The 15019-nt window shown below is 44.5% G+C and overlaps 1 protein-coding gene across 1 annotated transcript in view; it reads left to right on the forward strand.

Moving 5' to 3' along the window:
* CC2D2A (coiled-coil and C2 domain containing 2A) overlaps positions 1 to 15019 on the forward strand; it is a 122414-nt gene that overhangs the window by 70380 nt on the left and 37015 nt on the right. Inside the window, exons 17-21 of the mRNA XM_052642041.1 lie at positions 1394 to 1550; positions 4648 to 4795; positions 7854 to 7992; positions 10182 to 10385; positions 13133 to 13225. Coding sequence (XP_052498001.1) covers positions 1394 to 1550; positions 4648 to 4795; positions 7854 to 7992; positions 10182 to 10385; positions 13133 to 13225 — 741 coding nt within the window. The remainder of the gene's footprint in view (positions 1 to 1393; positions 1551 to 4647; positions 4796 to 7853; positions 7993 to 10181; positions 10386 to 13132; positions 13226 to 15019) is intronic.

Below are 15019 nucleotides of genomic sequence, written 5' to 3' on the forward strand. Positions count from 1 at the left end.
ATGTAGAGAATGGACTTTTGGACTCAGCACAGGGGAGGGGAGAGGGGGACGAACTGAGAGCGCAGCCCTGACGTGTATACACCGTCATGGGTGAAACTGAGAGCTAGTGGGGAGCTGCTGTACGGCACAGGGGACTCAGCTCAGGGCTCCGTGATGACTTAGAGTGGCAGGAAGGGGGCAGGTGTAAGGGAGGTTCAAGAGGCTGGGAACATATGTATACCTATGGCTGATTCACTTGGATGTGTGGCAGAAACCAACACGACACTGTAAACCAATTATCCGCCAATTAAAAATAAATTTAAAAATAAAAAAGAGGGAGGAGATATATGTATACTTAGAGCTGATTCACATTGTCGTACAGCAGAAACTAACACAGCATTATAAAGCAATTATCCTCCAATTAAAAATAAAAAGATAGAAATGTTTCATTAGTAGAAATAAAAGAGCAAGATCTGCATTTTAGAAAAATATGTACCAGCCGGAGAGGCTTCGTGGAGAGAGACAATGGAACACGGAAGGAAGGCAGCAGAGCTGATATTTTATCTTCTTCCCACAAAGGTGAAATGACCCAGGAATACAGGGGAAGCTTGATCACATGGAGCAGAGGGTCCGACGGAGACCGTATTGTATATTCATAATCTGTGGGTGCCCTGGCAATGGGGTCTTCATCTCACGGTGATGACATGATGATGAGACACACCACAGTAATTAGCATCAGAAGATAGATGGTCCCATTGACCCCATGTTGGAAGAAGGTCTGTGAAGGAGATGGACAGGGCTCAGCAACTAACAAAGCAAATGAAGGTCCTAAAGGAAAGACTGAGAGATTTACCAATAGTAGATTTTATATTAATAATACCAATGATAATTATAATTAATAATTGATTGTATTAATAATACCAGTAATAATTTTCTGTTACCAATAATAAATTTGACCCAGTACCCTAGAGTACTTCAGGGTATAATGCTTTTCCTACTGACTTTGAAGTTGGTGCAGATAATAAACCATCTGGTGCCTTGTCCAAATTATCTCACCGTTCTACCTGATGCTGTTGCTCTCTGAAATAACTGGAACCAGGAAAAAGAGCAAGCCTATTCTCCAAAACGAATGCATATTAGTTTGAAATAGAAATATTTGCAGTACCCTGGTGCTTTGTAGTCAACCTCTCTACCACAGACGACTGGGCCAGGCAAGAAGGTAGGATGCTGATAACTTGCCAAATAGGGTATGATCTGGTCTCCATGGAGACCAGAGCAGCACCACGCAACCCCCCACTCTGACATGGACTCTCTGGACTAGATCAGCGAACAGCATAGACAAAGGGCTGACTATCTGGGAGTGAGCACCCTTTGTTGCTGTCTTTATTTGGCTCTTTCTCTTCCTCAATTTCAGGTCTATGAGACGGTTGGACACAGTGGTGCCACCTTGCTGGCGGAAGTGTTTCTGCCTATTCCTGAAACCACTGTTGTCAGTGGAAGGGCTCCCATTGAAGAAGTGGAGTTTAGCAGTAACCAGCACGTGACCCTGGACCACGAGGGAGTCGGAAGCGGTACGGAAGGCCCCAGTGGCTCACAGAATCACTGTCAGATTTGAATATCTTTTTCTTTTCCCTTATCAGACAACCAGACAATTACAACATTGCTACCAGAAATTCAAATGAAAGTAATAATCCCATACGATTTTTTCAAAGTAATTTTTACACACTATGGGCAGCCAGTAAATTCATATAACTGTACAAGTATGGCCACGTGCATTAAGGGCCTTTAGATTGATTGCCTTTGACACCTTAATTCAACTTCTAGGAATCTTTCCTGAAAAAATAATTCAAAATGAAGATAAAACTTTGTGCATTAAAAAAAAAAAAGTACCTCATAGTGTTATCTGTATGGTGGAAAAGTTTGAAATAAAATAATTGTTATGGGGATATTATTAAATAATATTCTCTCATCTCTCATTCTCTCATGGACTTTCTCACTCTGCCAACCATGTTTTTTTAACCTCTCTTTAATATACTTGACATCTCTTTCCTTCACTTCTATATGCTGTGTAATGTCTATAAATCCATCTTCTAAGTCATGAATTCACTTTCTAGCTGTGTCTAGTCATTGAAATTCATCACTGAGTTCCTCATTTCAATGATTGTACTTTTCCCCTCTAGAAATCCTACTTAGTTTTTTTACAATCAGTTCTGACAACCTTTTGTCATTTTCTGGTACTCTCAATCATTTATTTTATTCATTCATTCATTCCTTCAGTCTTTGTGTGTGTGTTAGCCTGTCAGTAGTGTCCAACTCTTTGTGACCCCATGGACTGCAACCTGCCAGGCCCCTCTGTGCATAGAGTTCTCCAGGCAAGAATATTTTTCAGTATTCTGTATCTGGCATTCCAGCACCTTTCTGCTTATTGGTCTGATTCTGTTTCTTCACATGCCTGGTGATTTTTTACTGTGAGTGCATATCTGGGTGCAAGAATCCCTTGAGTCCCAAATCCGATCACCAGTCTAAAAGTCTGGAGATCTAAGCTTTTAGTTCCAACTCTGTTACTGACAAACTGTGTGACCCTAGTAATCATGTAACCTCTTTGACTATCATCTTCCTCTTTCATAAGAGGGGTCTAACAATACCGCCCTTAAATGTCTTATGGGGTTATTTTGAAGACCAAGATGCAGTGTTCAGTATGAAGGAAAGATGTTTTATTTTTTTCAGTCATAAAGTAAAATAAGTACACTTCATTTAATTTATTTTGGCTGCGCTGGGTCTTCATCGCAGCATTCCAGCTCTTCATTGCAACACACAGGCTTAGTTGCCCTGTGGCATGTGGGATCTTAGTTCCCTGACCAGGGGTCAAACCCATGTCCCCTGCATTGGAAGGCAGATTCTTAACCACTGGACCACCAGGGAAGGCCCTGAAGGAAAGCTCTTTAGAAAACACAAATAGGCTATTATAGGGTTACCAGTGGTGTTTTGTGTTAATATCAATAATATTAACTTGGACTCCAGAACAAGAAGTTCCTATGTAAGTGAAAAAGTGAAAGTCGCTCAGTCGTGTTCAACTCTTTGTGACCCCATGGACTATACAGTCCATGGAATTCTCCAGGCCAGCATACTGGAGTGGGTAGCCTTTCCCTTCTCCAAGGGATCTTCCCAACCCAGGGATCAAACCCTGGTCTCCTGCATTGCTGGCAGATTCTTTACCAGCTTAGCCACCAGGAAAGCCTATGTTTCATGCTTAAAAATCTTTTCTTCTTTTATGTAATTAATGTCCTGTCCAGAGACTTTTTGTCATTAACGTCAAATCAGTGGGAGCCCAGTCGTGAGGCTTTAAACTTTCTAGCATAGCTGAGCGACAGCTTCTCTGGAGTGGCCAGTGCCTGCCCGGTCTGTCTGAGGCTTCGCAGGTTTTTCCTCACTTGACGTGCTGTTTCTCATTCCAGGCACGCTCTCACCTGAGGGCCTTTGCATCGTTCCTTCTGCCAAGAAGGCTCCTTCCCAAGATACCTACATGCCTCCCTTCCACTTTCTTCAGACCTTTCATTATTCAGAAGGGACCTCTCATGGAGCCTTCCCTTGCCACTTAACATTGGAAAGTTTAACCCCTGCCTCCTCCTCAAACATACACTTTCTAACACTTTTCATACTTTTTTCTCTTTTGCACTTACTACTCTCTAACGTGGGGTTTCCCTGGTGGCTCAGTGGTAAAAAATCTGCCTGCAATGCAGGAGACATGAGTTGGATCCCTGGGTGGGGAAGATCTCCTGGAGAAGGAAATGGCAACCCACTCCAGTATTCTTCCTGGAGAATCCCATGGACAGAGGAGCCTGATGGGCTACAGTCCATGGGGTTGCAAAGGTGGACACAACTTAGCAACTAAATCACCACCACCACTCTCTAACATGCTAGCCTCGTCTCTTATTTATCATATCTATAATCTGTCTTTCCTACTTGAATGTAAATTCCGTGAGGTCAGGGATTCCTATCAGTTTCCTTTACTGCTGTCTTGGTGACTAGAATAGTGCCTGGCATGAAGCAGGGGCTCAAATAGGTATCTACTGAATGAATGAAGGATGTGTTCACAATAATCCTTAAAAGGAGGTACTATTATTATTATTATAGTATGGGCTTCCCTGATAGCTCAGTTGGTAAAGAATCCGCCTGCAATGCAGGAGACCCCAGTTCGCTTCCTGGGTCAGAAAGATACGCTGCAAAAGGGAAAGGCTATCCACTCCAGTATTCTGGGCCTGGAGAATTCCATGGACTGCATACTCCATGGCGGTCACAAAGAGTAGGACACAACTGAGCAACTTTACTTTCATTATTATTATCTCCATTTTATACGTAGCGAAAATAAGGCTCAGAGAAGCTAAGCAATTTGTCTGTGGTCACACAGCTGTTAAGTGGCAGAATATATATGAGCTGGTCCCAGTGCAGAGTGCATCACTCATCATGATGCTACACTCTGCTATCAGAGATACAGCCGAGGGCCCCACTGTGTTATCACCTGAAGTTCCACGTTGTTGATTTGAATATGCGTTCCAGCCCCCTACCCCCACCCATTCTGTTCCATTTGTCTGCTCTCTGCTTTGCCTTCTCACTAACATGGGGCTCATTCCCTCTCTAAACATCCTTTTTCATCTGCTGCTTCCTCAGGAGTGCCCTTCTCATTCGAAGCTGACGGTGGTAATCAACTGATTCTAATGACCTCGGGGAAAGTGTCCAACAGCGTGGCGTGGGCCATTGGAGAAAATGGGATTCCTTTAATTCCTCCGTTGTCACAGCAGAATATTGGATTCAGAAGGTAACGTGTGGCTGGAACAGCTGATGAGCAAGGACAGCACTGGCGTTAGCGCGATTCAGTGGGGAAAAGGCTTGCAGCCTCACAGTCTATCCTTTTATTGTCATGTGCCAGTATTTTCAGGGGTTTTTGTGTGTGTGTTCCTATGATAAGAACTAAAATCTTAACATCCTAACAAATATTGGATGTTTGTCAGCATCAGATACCAGTAAGCCTGTGAAATATTCTTTTCGCAGTTTTACACTTGGGGAAAGTACATGGTACGTGTTGTTCTTGTTCATTCTGTCAGTCAAGTCCCACTCTTTGTGATCCCATGGACTGCAGCTCACCAGGCTCCCCTGTCCTCCACTGTCTCCAGGAGTTTGCTCAAATTTGTGTCCATTGGGGTGGTGATGCCATCCAACCACCTTGTCCTCTGCCGCCCTTTTCTCCTCCTGCCTTCAATCTTTCTGAGCATCAGGATCTTTTCCAATGAGTCAGCTCTTCGCATCAGGTAGCCAAAGTATTGGAGCTTCAGCATCAGTGCTTCCAGTGAATATTGGCATGGCATATAGTTGTATATATTTGGCCCTCAGTCAGAGATCACTGTAAAATATGACTGATGTAGAAACTTCTGGGTATATGAAAGGCCCTATTCTCAGTCCCCTTCCTTGGTTGCTAGCTGTCGGTTTCACTCAGAGCAGCAGGAAGGGACTCACTCCAGGCGGACAGGCCACCCCTCTTAGTGGCTGATGCCCATCCAGGCAGCCTGGACTGTGGAGCGAGGTGCCTGGGTTCCAGTCTTGCTTCTGCCGCTCCCCAGTAGATGTGTCTTGAGTGGATCATCTTACTGTCGTGGCCTCAGTAGCCTCCATAAAATAAAAGGACTTACTTTTTTTTTTTTTTTAATTTTTTTATTTGGCTGCACCAAGTCCTCATTGCAGTGTGCAGGATTTTAGTTGTGATGGGATCTAGTTCCCTGCCCAGGGATCGAACCCAAGCCTCTTGCCTTGGGAGCAGGGAGTCTCAACCGCTGGACCACGAGGGAAGTCCCAAAAGGACTTACCTTGATCATCAAGAAGATACGTTCCAAGTCACAGGCTGTCATTTTCAACACGTGGAAGAACAGAGGAACAGGGCTGGTTTTGTTCCCTTTATGCCCTCTCCTTCCAATGTAAACACCTCTATCCATGGGATAGTAACAATAAGGTCTTTCTCAGCCAGGAGCCTGGCAGCATTTCCAGGGGAGGCTTGTTTATGCCTTTAGGTACAAGCCTCCTGTACTTTGTCTCACTGAGTTTCCTGCTGAGGTTAAAGCTCCAGCTCCTCAGGAGAGAAGGAAAAACAGTATGAGTGACGGGAGACGCAGCCCTGTCAATAAAGGCCCAGCTCAACTGTGGTGACCACCTGGCCCCCTTGGAATTCAGTCACGTCCAAAGTTGGGGCTTAAGTTAGTTGCATAAATGTTTGTTTCTTCTCTTTTAGCCTCAGCCCCAAGTGGTCCCCAGTTACCTGGGAGGTGGGACCTTCGGGACATCCTACACCAGGTGCCCTGGTCTGGATCCAGCGACTCAGGACACTGATGTGCTGGGCACAGTTGCAGAAATGTGGGGTCACATTTGCATTCCTTCTATTTATACTGCTTTCCCCCCCAGATGTACTGAGACCTCACTGACATGTAAAATTGTGCAAGTTTAAGGTGTACAACATAATGATTTGATATTCTAGATATTGCAAAATGATTTTCACAATAAGTTTGGGTAACATCCATTGACACACATAATTACAGATTTTTTTTCCCCCTTGGGCTGAGAAATGTTAAGATCTACTCTCTTAGCAATTTCCAAGTGTACAATAGAGTATTATTAGCTACACTCATAATCATACATAGATTGAAGGCAGGAGGAGAAGGGGGTGGCAGAGGATGAGATGGTTAGATAGCATCACCAGACTCACTGGACATGAATGTGAGCAAACTCCGGGAGATGGTGAAGGACAGGGAAGCCTGGGGTGCTGCAGTCCTTGGGGTCACAAAGAGACAGACACAACTGACCGACCGAACAACAGCAGCAGCTATGGTCACCACGCTGTACATTAGGGTCCCAGAACTTATTCATCTTACAACTGGAAGTTTGTACTCTGGAGTGGCTTCATCCGTTTATCCACCCCCCTGACCTCTGGCTCCACCAGTCTTTTCTCTGTTTCTACATGTTTGGTTATTTTAGATTCCACGTCAAAGTGAGATCCATCCCACTTAGCAAAATGCCTCAGTGTTCATCCATGTTGTTGCAAATGGCAGGATTTCCTTCTTTGATGACTGAATTATATATATATACACACACATATCACATTTTATTTATCCATGTGTCCACTGACAGACACCTGGGTGGTCTCCATGTCTTGGCTATTATAACTAATACTGCAGTAAACATGGGGTTACAGAGACCTCCCCAGGACACTGATTTTGTTTGCTTTGGATGTATCCCCAGAAGTCAGATTGCAGGAGCATGTGCTTGCTCTACTTTTAACTTCTTGAGCCTCCATACTGTTTTGCACAGCGGCTGCGCCAACTTATGTTCCCACCAACAGTGCACAAGGAATTCCCCTCTCACATCCTTGCCAGCACTTGTTATTGCTTGCCTTTTATGACAGCCATTCTGACAAGTGTGAGGTGACATTTCGTTGTAGTTTTGATTTGCATTTCCCTGATGATTGAGCATCTTTTCATGTATCCATTGGCCATTTGTATGTCTTTGGAAAAATGTCCATTCAGAGCCTTTGCTCATTTGTTAATCAGATTATTTGTTTTGTTGCCATTGAGTTGAATTAGTACCTTATATTTTTTGGATGTTTTTACGCCTTATTAGACACATGCTTTGAAAATATTTTCTGCCACCATTCATGCTTTTTTATTACCCTTATAACATATTTAATAGCAACTATCAGGTAAGGAAAAATGGCAGAAGTCCTTCCTACAATCAGACTTTCCTTCACAGAGCAGGGCTGACCCTGCGGTTCTGTGGTCCTGATGCAGACTGCTCTGTGAGGAAGTCTGTCTCAAGGAATCAACTTCTGTTTTCAGCGCTTTGAAGAGAGCAGATGCCATCTCTTCCATCGGCACATCAGGACTGACAGACATGAAGAAGTTGGCCAAGTGGGCAGCAGAGTCCAAGCTTGACCCCAACGACCCCAGCAACGGCCCCCTGATGCAGCTGATCTCGGTAACGTGGCAGGAGGCGTGGGCGCACACCACTTCTCCAGCGTGGAAACCACAGAAAGGGCAGGGCTTTTTACACATGTCCCCTTTCACACTACGTTCTCCTGTGCCAGAGTGTGTAAGAACGTGAGGGCTGGGTTGAGTGACAGGTTTAAATTCTAGCTCTGCACCTACTGACTGTGTGAGCAAGACAAACGTGGTCCGAAGCCCGTGATGCCCTCACGGTGTTCTTGGGAAGGAATGAGCTGCGTGTGTCAGCTCTAGCTGTCCACACTCAGCATGCAGGAAGCACCAGGTACTGCTGAGGTTACGGGGCTTCCCAGGTGGCGCTCGTGGTGAATGAAAGTGAAGCCACTCAGTCGTGTCCGACTCTTTGCGACCCCCTAGACTGTAGCCTACCAGGCTCCTCTGTCCATAGGATTTTCCAGGCAATAGTACTGGAGTGGATTGCCATTTCCTTCTCCAGCGGATCTTCCTGACCCAGGGATGGAACCCAGGTCTCCCGCATTGTAGACAGACGCTTTACCGTCTGAGCCACCAGGGAAGTCCAGTGGTAAAGTGGCACTAGTGGTAAAGAACCCTAAATGGTAATCTAATCGTCCAACCAGAAAATGAGCAAAACCTCCATTTCTGAAGATACCCCAATACAGGAGAAATAAGCGATGCAGGCTTTTGATCCCTGGGTCGGGAAGATGCCCTGGAGAGGGAAATGGCTACCCACTCCAGTATTCTTGCCCGCAGAATCCCATGGACAGAGGAACGTAGCCCATGGGATCACAGAGTCAGACACAACTGAGTGACTAAACACTTGGTCCCCTTGATGTTTCTTCTTTTTAACTATTTGCTCCCCAGAGAAGGACAAACACAGGGCTTCTTTCCTGTCGCTATTGCTCCGTCATGTCAGACTCTTTGCAACCCCATGGACTGCAGTACTCCAGGCCTCCCTGTCCTTCACCATCTCCCGGAGTTTACTCAAGCTCATGTCCATTGAGTCAGTGATGCCATCCAACCACCTTATCCTTGCCTTCCTGACTAGCCCCTTTTTTGAACCAAGATTGTCACCGCAGGATCACCTTTCCCATTACAAAGCCCCAGCGGATCTCTGCTCCCGGAATATCTCTGTGCAGGTCAAGGCTGCAGCTGACAAAGCTCCCAGCAGAGGAGCAAATGGACACCTGGGCAGAGTGCAGCCCAGACCTGCTCGTCCTCTCAGGGTTGCTGAAACTGTGCTTTCTATGCTGGTACCTGGGTCCATCTCTGGTTCACTTTTCCTAACAACCAAGGCCACAAAGTGGCGTCCAGGAACATGACAACATGGCCGTGGAGCCAAGTGAAGCTGACTGACTGACTCTGGGGCCCATATTTATGTGCATAGATATAGTCTAAAAATTAGATTTTAAAAATGTTTTGGTCGCTAAGTCATGTCTGACTCTTGCGACCCCATTTACTGTAGCCCGCCAGGCTCCTCTGTCCTTGGGACTCTCCAGGCAAGCATACTGGAGTGGGTTGCCATTTCCTTCTTCAGGGGATCTTTCTGACTCAGGGATCGAACCCAGGTCCCCTGCACTGTAGGCAGAGTCTTTACCAGCTGAGCTACAAGGTTTTAAACATGCATTTAAACATGTATTTTATATATGCTGTGTATATGAATAATCTTGTTGGCAGTGCTGTATCCTCAGCCATTCAGTTCTGTCTGACTCTTTGTGACCCCACGGGCTGTAGCCCGCCAGGCTCCTCTGTCCGTGGGATTTCCCAGGCAAGAATACTGAGTGGGTTGCCATTTCCTTCTCCAGGGGATCTTCCTGACCCAGGGATTGAACCCGAATCTCCTGTGTATTTTTTGCAGTAGGCGTTTGGTAACACACTGATAAAATTGACTCATTTATCAGTCTGTTATATTTTCATAACACCTATTAGGGGAACATGCATACCAGACATGAACCGTTTACTTTTTATTTCTCTGGAAAAAATGATTTATGGTACTTTTAATAACTATTCAAAGAATATAATAGCATCTCCCTCATTGCCATTATATTTGACTGTGTTTTCTCTTTAAATGAAATAGTGGATGTTTCAAGTATATCCATCTAAAACTGTTCAACATTCAACATCATTCCCAAAAAGCTCACTGCCAAGTTTCCTTGGGTGAAATCTGCCTGTCACCTACAGCTTTGTATTTCCTGGTTTTTATAGGTTGCTACCAGTGGTGAATCTTACATCCCTGATTTCTTCCGACTCGAACAGCTACAACAGGAATTTAACTTTGTTTCGGATGAGGAATTAAATAGATCCAAACGATTCAGCCTTCTTCTTCTTAGAAGCCAAGAGGTGCCAGAGTTCCGACATTATAAGCAAATTCCACTGTATGACCGAGAAATTATGGAAAAAGTATTTCAGGTAAGAGATTGCCTTAGAGGGATTAATAAAACAATGAAATATGTACTGTGCCATTTGTATACTCTGATATATATGTAGGTGTCCTTGTGGTGTTCTCAGTAGCTATATTGGTTTCTTCTTTATCACACTTTGCATAGCCTTTTCGTTATTTTTCTTTAATCCAATGTTTAAATCATCTCTTTGTCTCGGTCTACTGACATCTAAACTAGGAAAAATTAGTGTCATAGGGCTGAAGAAACTCTTCAGTATTAGCGTGGCAAACAGTCCTGCCTGACTTAGTCAGGAATTCCATGCCGTTTTTTTCAAATTAATTATTTAAATGGCTGCATCGGGTCTCCGTTGCTGCCCGCAGGATCTTCGTTGCATCACGAGGTATCTTTCCTTGCACGGCACATTCTCTCTAGTTGTGGCTTGCGGGCTTAGTGGCTCACATGTGGGATCTTAGTTTCCAGACCAGGGTTCAAACCCACGTCACCTTCATTGCAAGGCAGATTCTTAACCACTGGACCACCAGGGAAATCACTCAATGCCATTTTAACCCAATAAGTATTTACTAAGCACAAAGCACAGTGGTAAGCGCTGCTTGGAAGATAGATGGGTAGGATTTGAACAGCCTGGGTGAGGGGGTAGGAAGTGGGGTGCAGGTCTGGTCAGGATGCTGCAGGCAGCTGGAGACAGAAAGCCTTGGGGGAGCTTGGAGTGGGGCAGGGAGCCTTTGAGGAGTTACAGGGAACAGGCCTGTGTAGGGGGCGGGTCAGGGAAAGCTTGACTAGTTTATGTTTGATGAGGTAAAGAAATAGCCACTAGAAATTAATATCAGTGTGACTTGTTTGTTTATTTTCACTGCCATTACTCTAGGAGGTGGATCCCAAAAGCTATTGGCTGCAGTTTATATCAGAGTATTCTGCTTTACATTTTCCTCTAAGAGTTTTATTGCGTGTGGCCTTACATTTAGGTCTTTGTTCAAAAGCAGTATGATTTTTCATGCAGAAATTATTCTTGGAGAGATGTCTTTGGTTACTTGGTTCTTCTTTGAATCAGTTTGCACTTGTGATTATAAGTGATAAAAACCCAATTTGAACCAGCTCCTGGATCAGGGGAGTTTATGAGATGATGAAATCACAAGATCGAGTTAAGCGTCTAAGACATCTGAATGACAGGAGCCTGTCTGCCCCTCAGAGCCACCCAAGGAGTGCCAGGCTCCTTCTCCTTCCTGTGGGGGCTTCACATGCTATGGTGGCTTCACCTTCCCCCATTGCAGACAGATTTCTCTGCTTGATCACTTGGCCACCAGTATCACCCAAGTTCATACCTAGGAGCCTCAGCCAGGAGGGAGAGGTGTGTCCCCTTGTCCCGAGTCTAACAGTCTAGGGGACAGGGTCTTCCCTGGTGTCCAGTGGATAAGAATCTCCATTGCAAGGCAGGGGATGAGGGTTTGCTTCCTGGTTGGGGAACTGAGATCTCACATGCCAAACCAAAGACCCCATGTTTTGTAACTAAGACCTGATGATAATAAATAAATATTTTTTATGCAGCCAAATAGTAAATATTAAAAAAAAAAAAAAAGAAAACCATCTTGAAGACAGCTCTTGAGCCGCCTAGGCTGGGTTAGGAGCCACCCAGGCTGGGTTAGGGGCCACCCAGGCTGGGTTAGGGGCCACCCTGGGCATTAGCTATGACCAGAGAAGGACTGAAGCAAATCATGGCAGCTTTCTGGGGCCCACATAGAATCTTCTTGATAGAAAAAGAGAGGAAAATACAGCTGCCTAGGAAGAGAAAGCCAAAGGCACCCACTACTCTCCTCCAAGTAGGTGACTCAGGTCAACTGCAACCAGTTACTAACAAGTAAGATGTTAGTTACTCTTCTTGTAATTGCTTTACTTGAAATAGAAAGACAAACATTAAGCAGGGGCTTTGGCTAAGTCATTTGGGTGAGCTTAGTATCTTGATCTACACAGTGACTCGATTATCTCTATGGCCTCAATTTCTTTCTGCGTGAACTCTGTAACTTGTGAAAAACAAATACCATGTACTATACAAGGAATTTAGAAAAATGGTACTGACGAACCTACTTGCAGGGCAGGAATAGAGATGCAGACCTAGAGAATGGACTTTGGACACAGAGGGGGAAATTGAGAGAGCAGATAGCTAGTGGGAAGCTGCTATAAAGAACAGGAAACTCAGTCTGATGCTCTGTGATGACCTGGAAGGGTGAGATGCGGGTGGGGGGAATGCTCAAAAGGGAGGGGATATATGCATACCTATAGCTGATTCACATTGTTGTACGCAGAAACCAACACAAACTGCAAAGCAAGTATACTCCAATTTTTTAAAAAAACTGTTAAAAAGCACTGTAACCTGTAACTACTTGTAAAGCAGTTCAATCTACTGTTTCCAAATTCTGGATGCTGCATCAAAGACCAACTCTGAACCTGAAGTTCAGGGGGAATTAGAAGGAAGATTTAGAACCACAATTTGTGACTTAAACTACACATGACGAATAATTCTCAAATCTGGACTGTAGCCACCAGGTTCCTCGGTCCATGGAATTTTCCAGGCAAGAATACTGGAGTGGGTTGCCATGCCTTTCCCCAGGGGATCTTCCCGACCCAGGAATTAAACCCTGGTCTCCTGCATTGTAGACAGATTCTTTACTGTCTGAGCCACCAGGAAAGCCCAATCTCAAAAAAGGCATGAGAGTACCAGTATTTTAAAATCATAGAAGTATTGTTTCCTTTTAATTTTAGGACTATGAGAAACGGTTACGAGACAGAAATGTAATCGAAACCAAGGACCACATAGATTCCCACAGGGCCACAGTAGCAAAGTACCTCCAGCAGGTAAGGAAAATCATTTCAAACAGTCCTCGTAGGGGACAAACAGGCAGCATCCTGATGTTGGAGAAGGGAGGTCTCTATCCTCAACCCTTGTCGGCTTATTTTCTCATAATCGTTGTTGTTTACTCGCTTAGTCATGTTCGACTCTATTTCAGCCCTATAGACTGTAGCCCACCAGGCTGCTCTGTCCATGGGATTTCCCAGGCAAGAATAACTGGAGTGGGTTGCCATCTCCTTGTTAGGGAGTCCCTCAAAGAATATTCTAAACTGCAAAATTCTAGGGTCACAATGGCAACATGAATAACCTCTCTCTTCCTTTTAAGACTAGACATAAAGTCACTTATCCTATAGTAGTCTGTAATCCTTTATGGCTTGCCAGGATCCTCTGTCCGTGGGATTTTTCAGGCAAGAATACTGGAGTGGGTTGCCATTTCCTTCTCCCGGGGATCTTCCCTACCAGGGATCAAACCCACAGCTACACTAGCAAGTGGGTTCTTTACCACTGAGCCACCAGGGAAGCCCTTCTCATAATTACAGATATAAAACTGATTAGCAACTATATTCTTCTTTGTAACATAGTTACTTGGTTCTCCTTTGTATTAGGTTGGATACATGATTATAAGTGATTAAAAGTCCAATTTGAACTAGCTCAGGCACCGAAGGGAATGTATTCAATGATGAAACACTGAACCCACTAGGATTTGCCTCAGTTTATTATCAGTGCTTATCTTGAGGGGTATGATTACAAGGCACTTACTTTCTAAATCATGATTTTTAAAAAAATATTTGAATGTTTGCTGTGCAAAAACTTGCAAATTTGATTAGATCCCATTTGCTTACTTTTGTTTTTATTTCTATTGCCTTGGAAGACTAAATAAATATAGAATTACCATATGAATGTGTGCATCTTATTACCTTTATAATAAAGAAGTTTTATAAACCACATACTCACTGCCCTTCTGCACTAGAAAATCAAAATATTCTTTTGTCCTTCCTTTAATTAATTTAACTTGTAAGAAATGCTACAATGACTACAGTACATTTTCCCCAGCCAGTTAATCTACCCTGTCATTCTGAAGGAGATCAGCCCTGGGATTTCTTTGGAAGGAATGATGCTAAAGCTGAAACTTCAGTACTTTGGCCACCTCATGTGAAGAGTTGACTCATTGGAAAAGACTCTGATGCTGGGAAGGATTGGGGGCAGGAGGAGAAGGGGACGACAGAAGATGAGATGGCTGGATGGCATCACTGACTTGATGGACGTGAGTCTGAGTGAACTCTGAGTGTTGGTGATGGACAGGGAGGCCTGGCGTGCTGCAATTCATGGGGTCGCAAAGAGTCGGACACGACTGAGCGACTGAACTGAACTGAACTGAACCGAGGCTTTGTATAAAAAAATAATTTATGACATTTAAGAGAGCCTCCCTTTAAAAAATTAGGAACTGAATCAGTATGAATAGGGGAAGAACTTAATCAGTTCTGAAGTGTGTGTGCTTCGAAGTGTGTTAGTCACTCAGTTGTGTCCAACTCATTGTGACCCCATGAACTCGAGCCCTCCAAGTTCCTCTGTCCATGGAATCCTCCAGGCAAGAATATTGGAATGGGTAGCCATTCTACTCTCCAGGGGATCTTCCTGACCCAGGGGTCAAACCCAGGTCTCCTGCATTGCAGGCAGATTCTTCACTGTTTGGCATACCAGGGAAGCCCAAAGGTGAAAGCTTTAGTCCCTCAGTTGTGTCCGACTCTTTGTGACCCCATGGACTGTAGCCTGCCAGGCTCCTCTGTCTATGGAACTTT

This window comes from Budorcas taxicolor, chromosome 6 (genome assembly GCF_023091745.1).
Source record: "Budorcas taxicolor isolate Tak-1 chromosome 6, Takin1.1, whole genome shotgun sequence".
Classification (NCBI taxonomy): Eukaryota; Metazoa; Chordata; class Mammalia; order Artiodactyla; family Bovidae; genus Budorcas; species Budorcas taxicolor.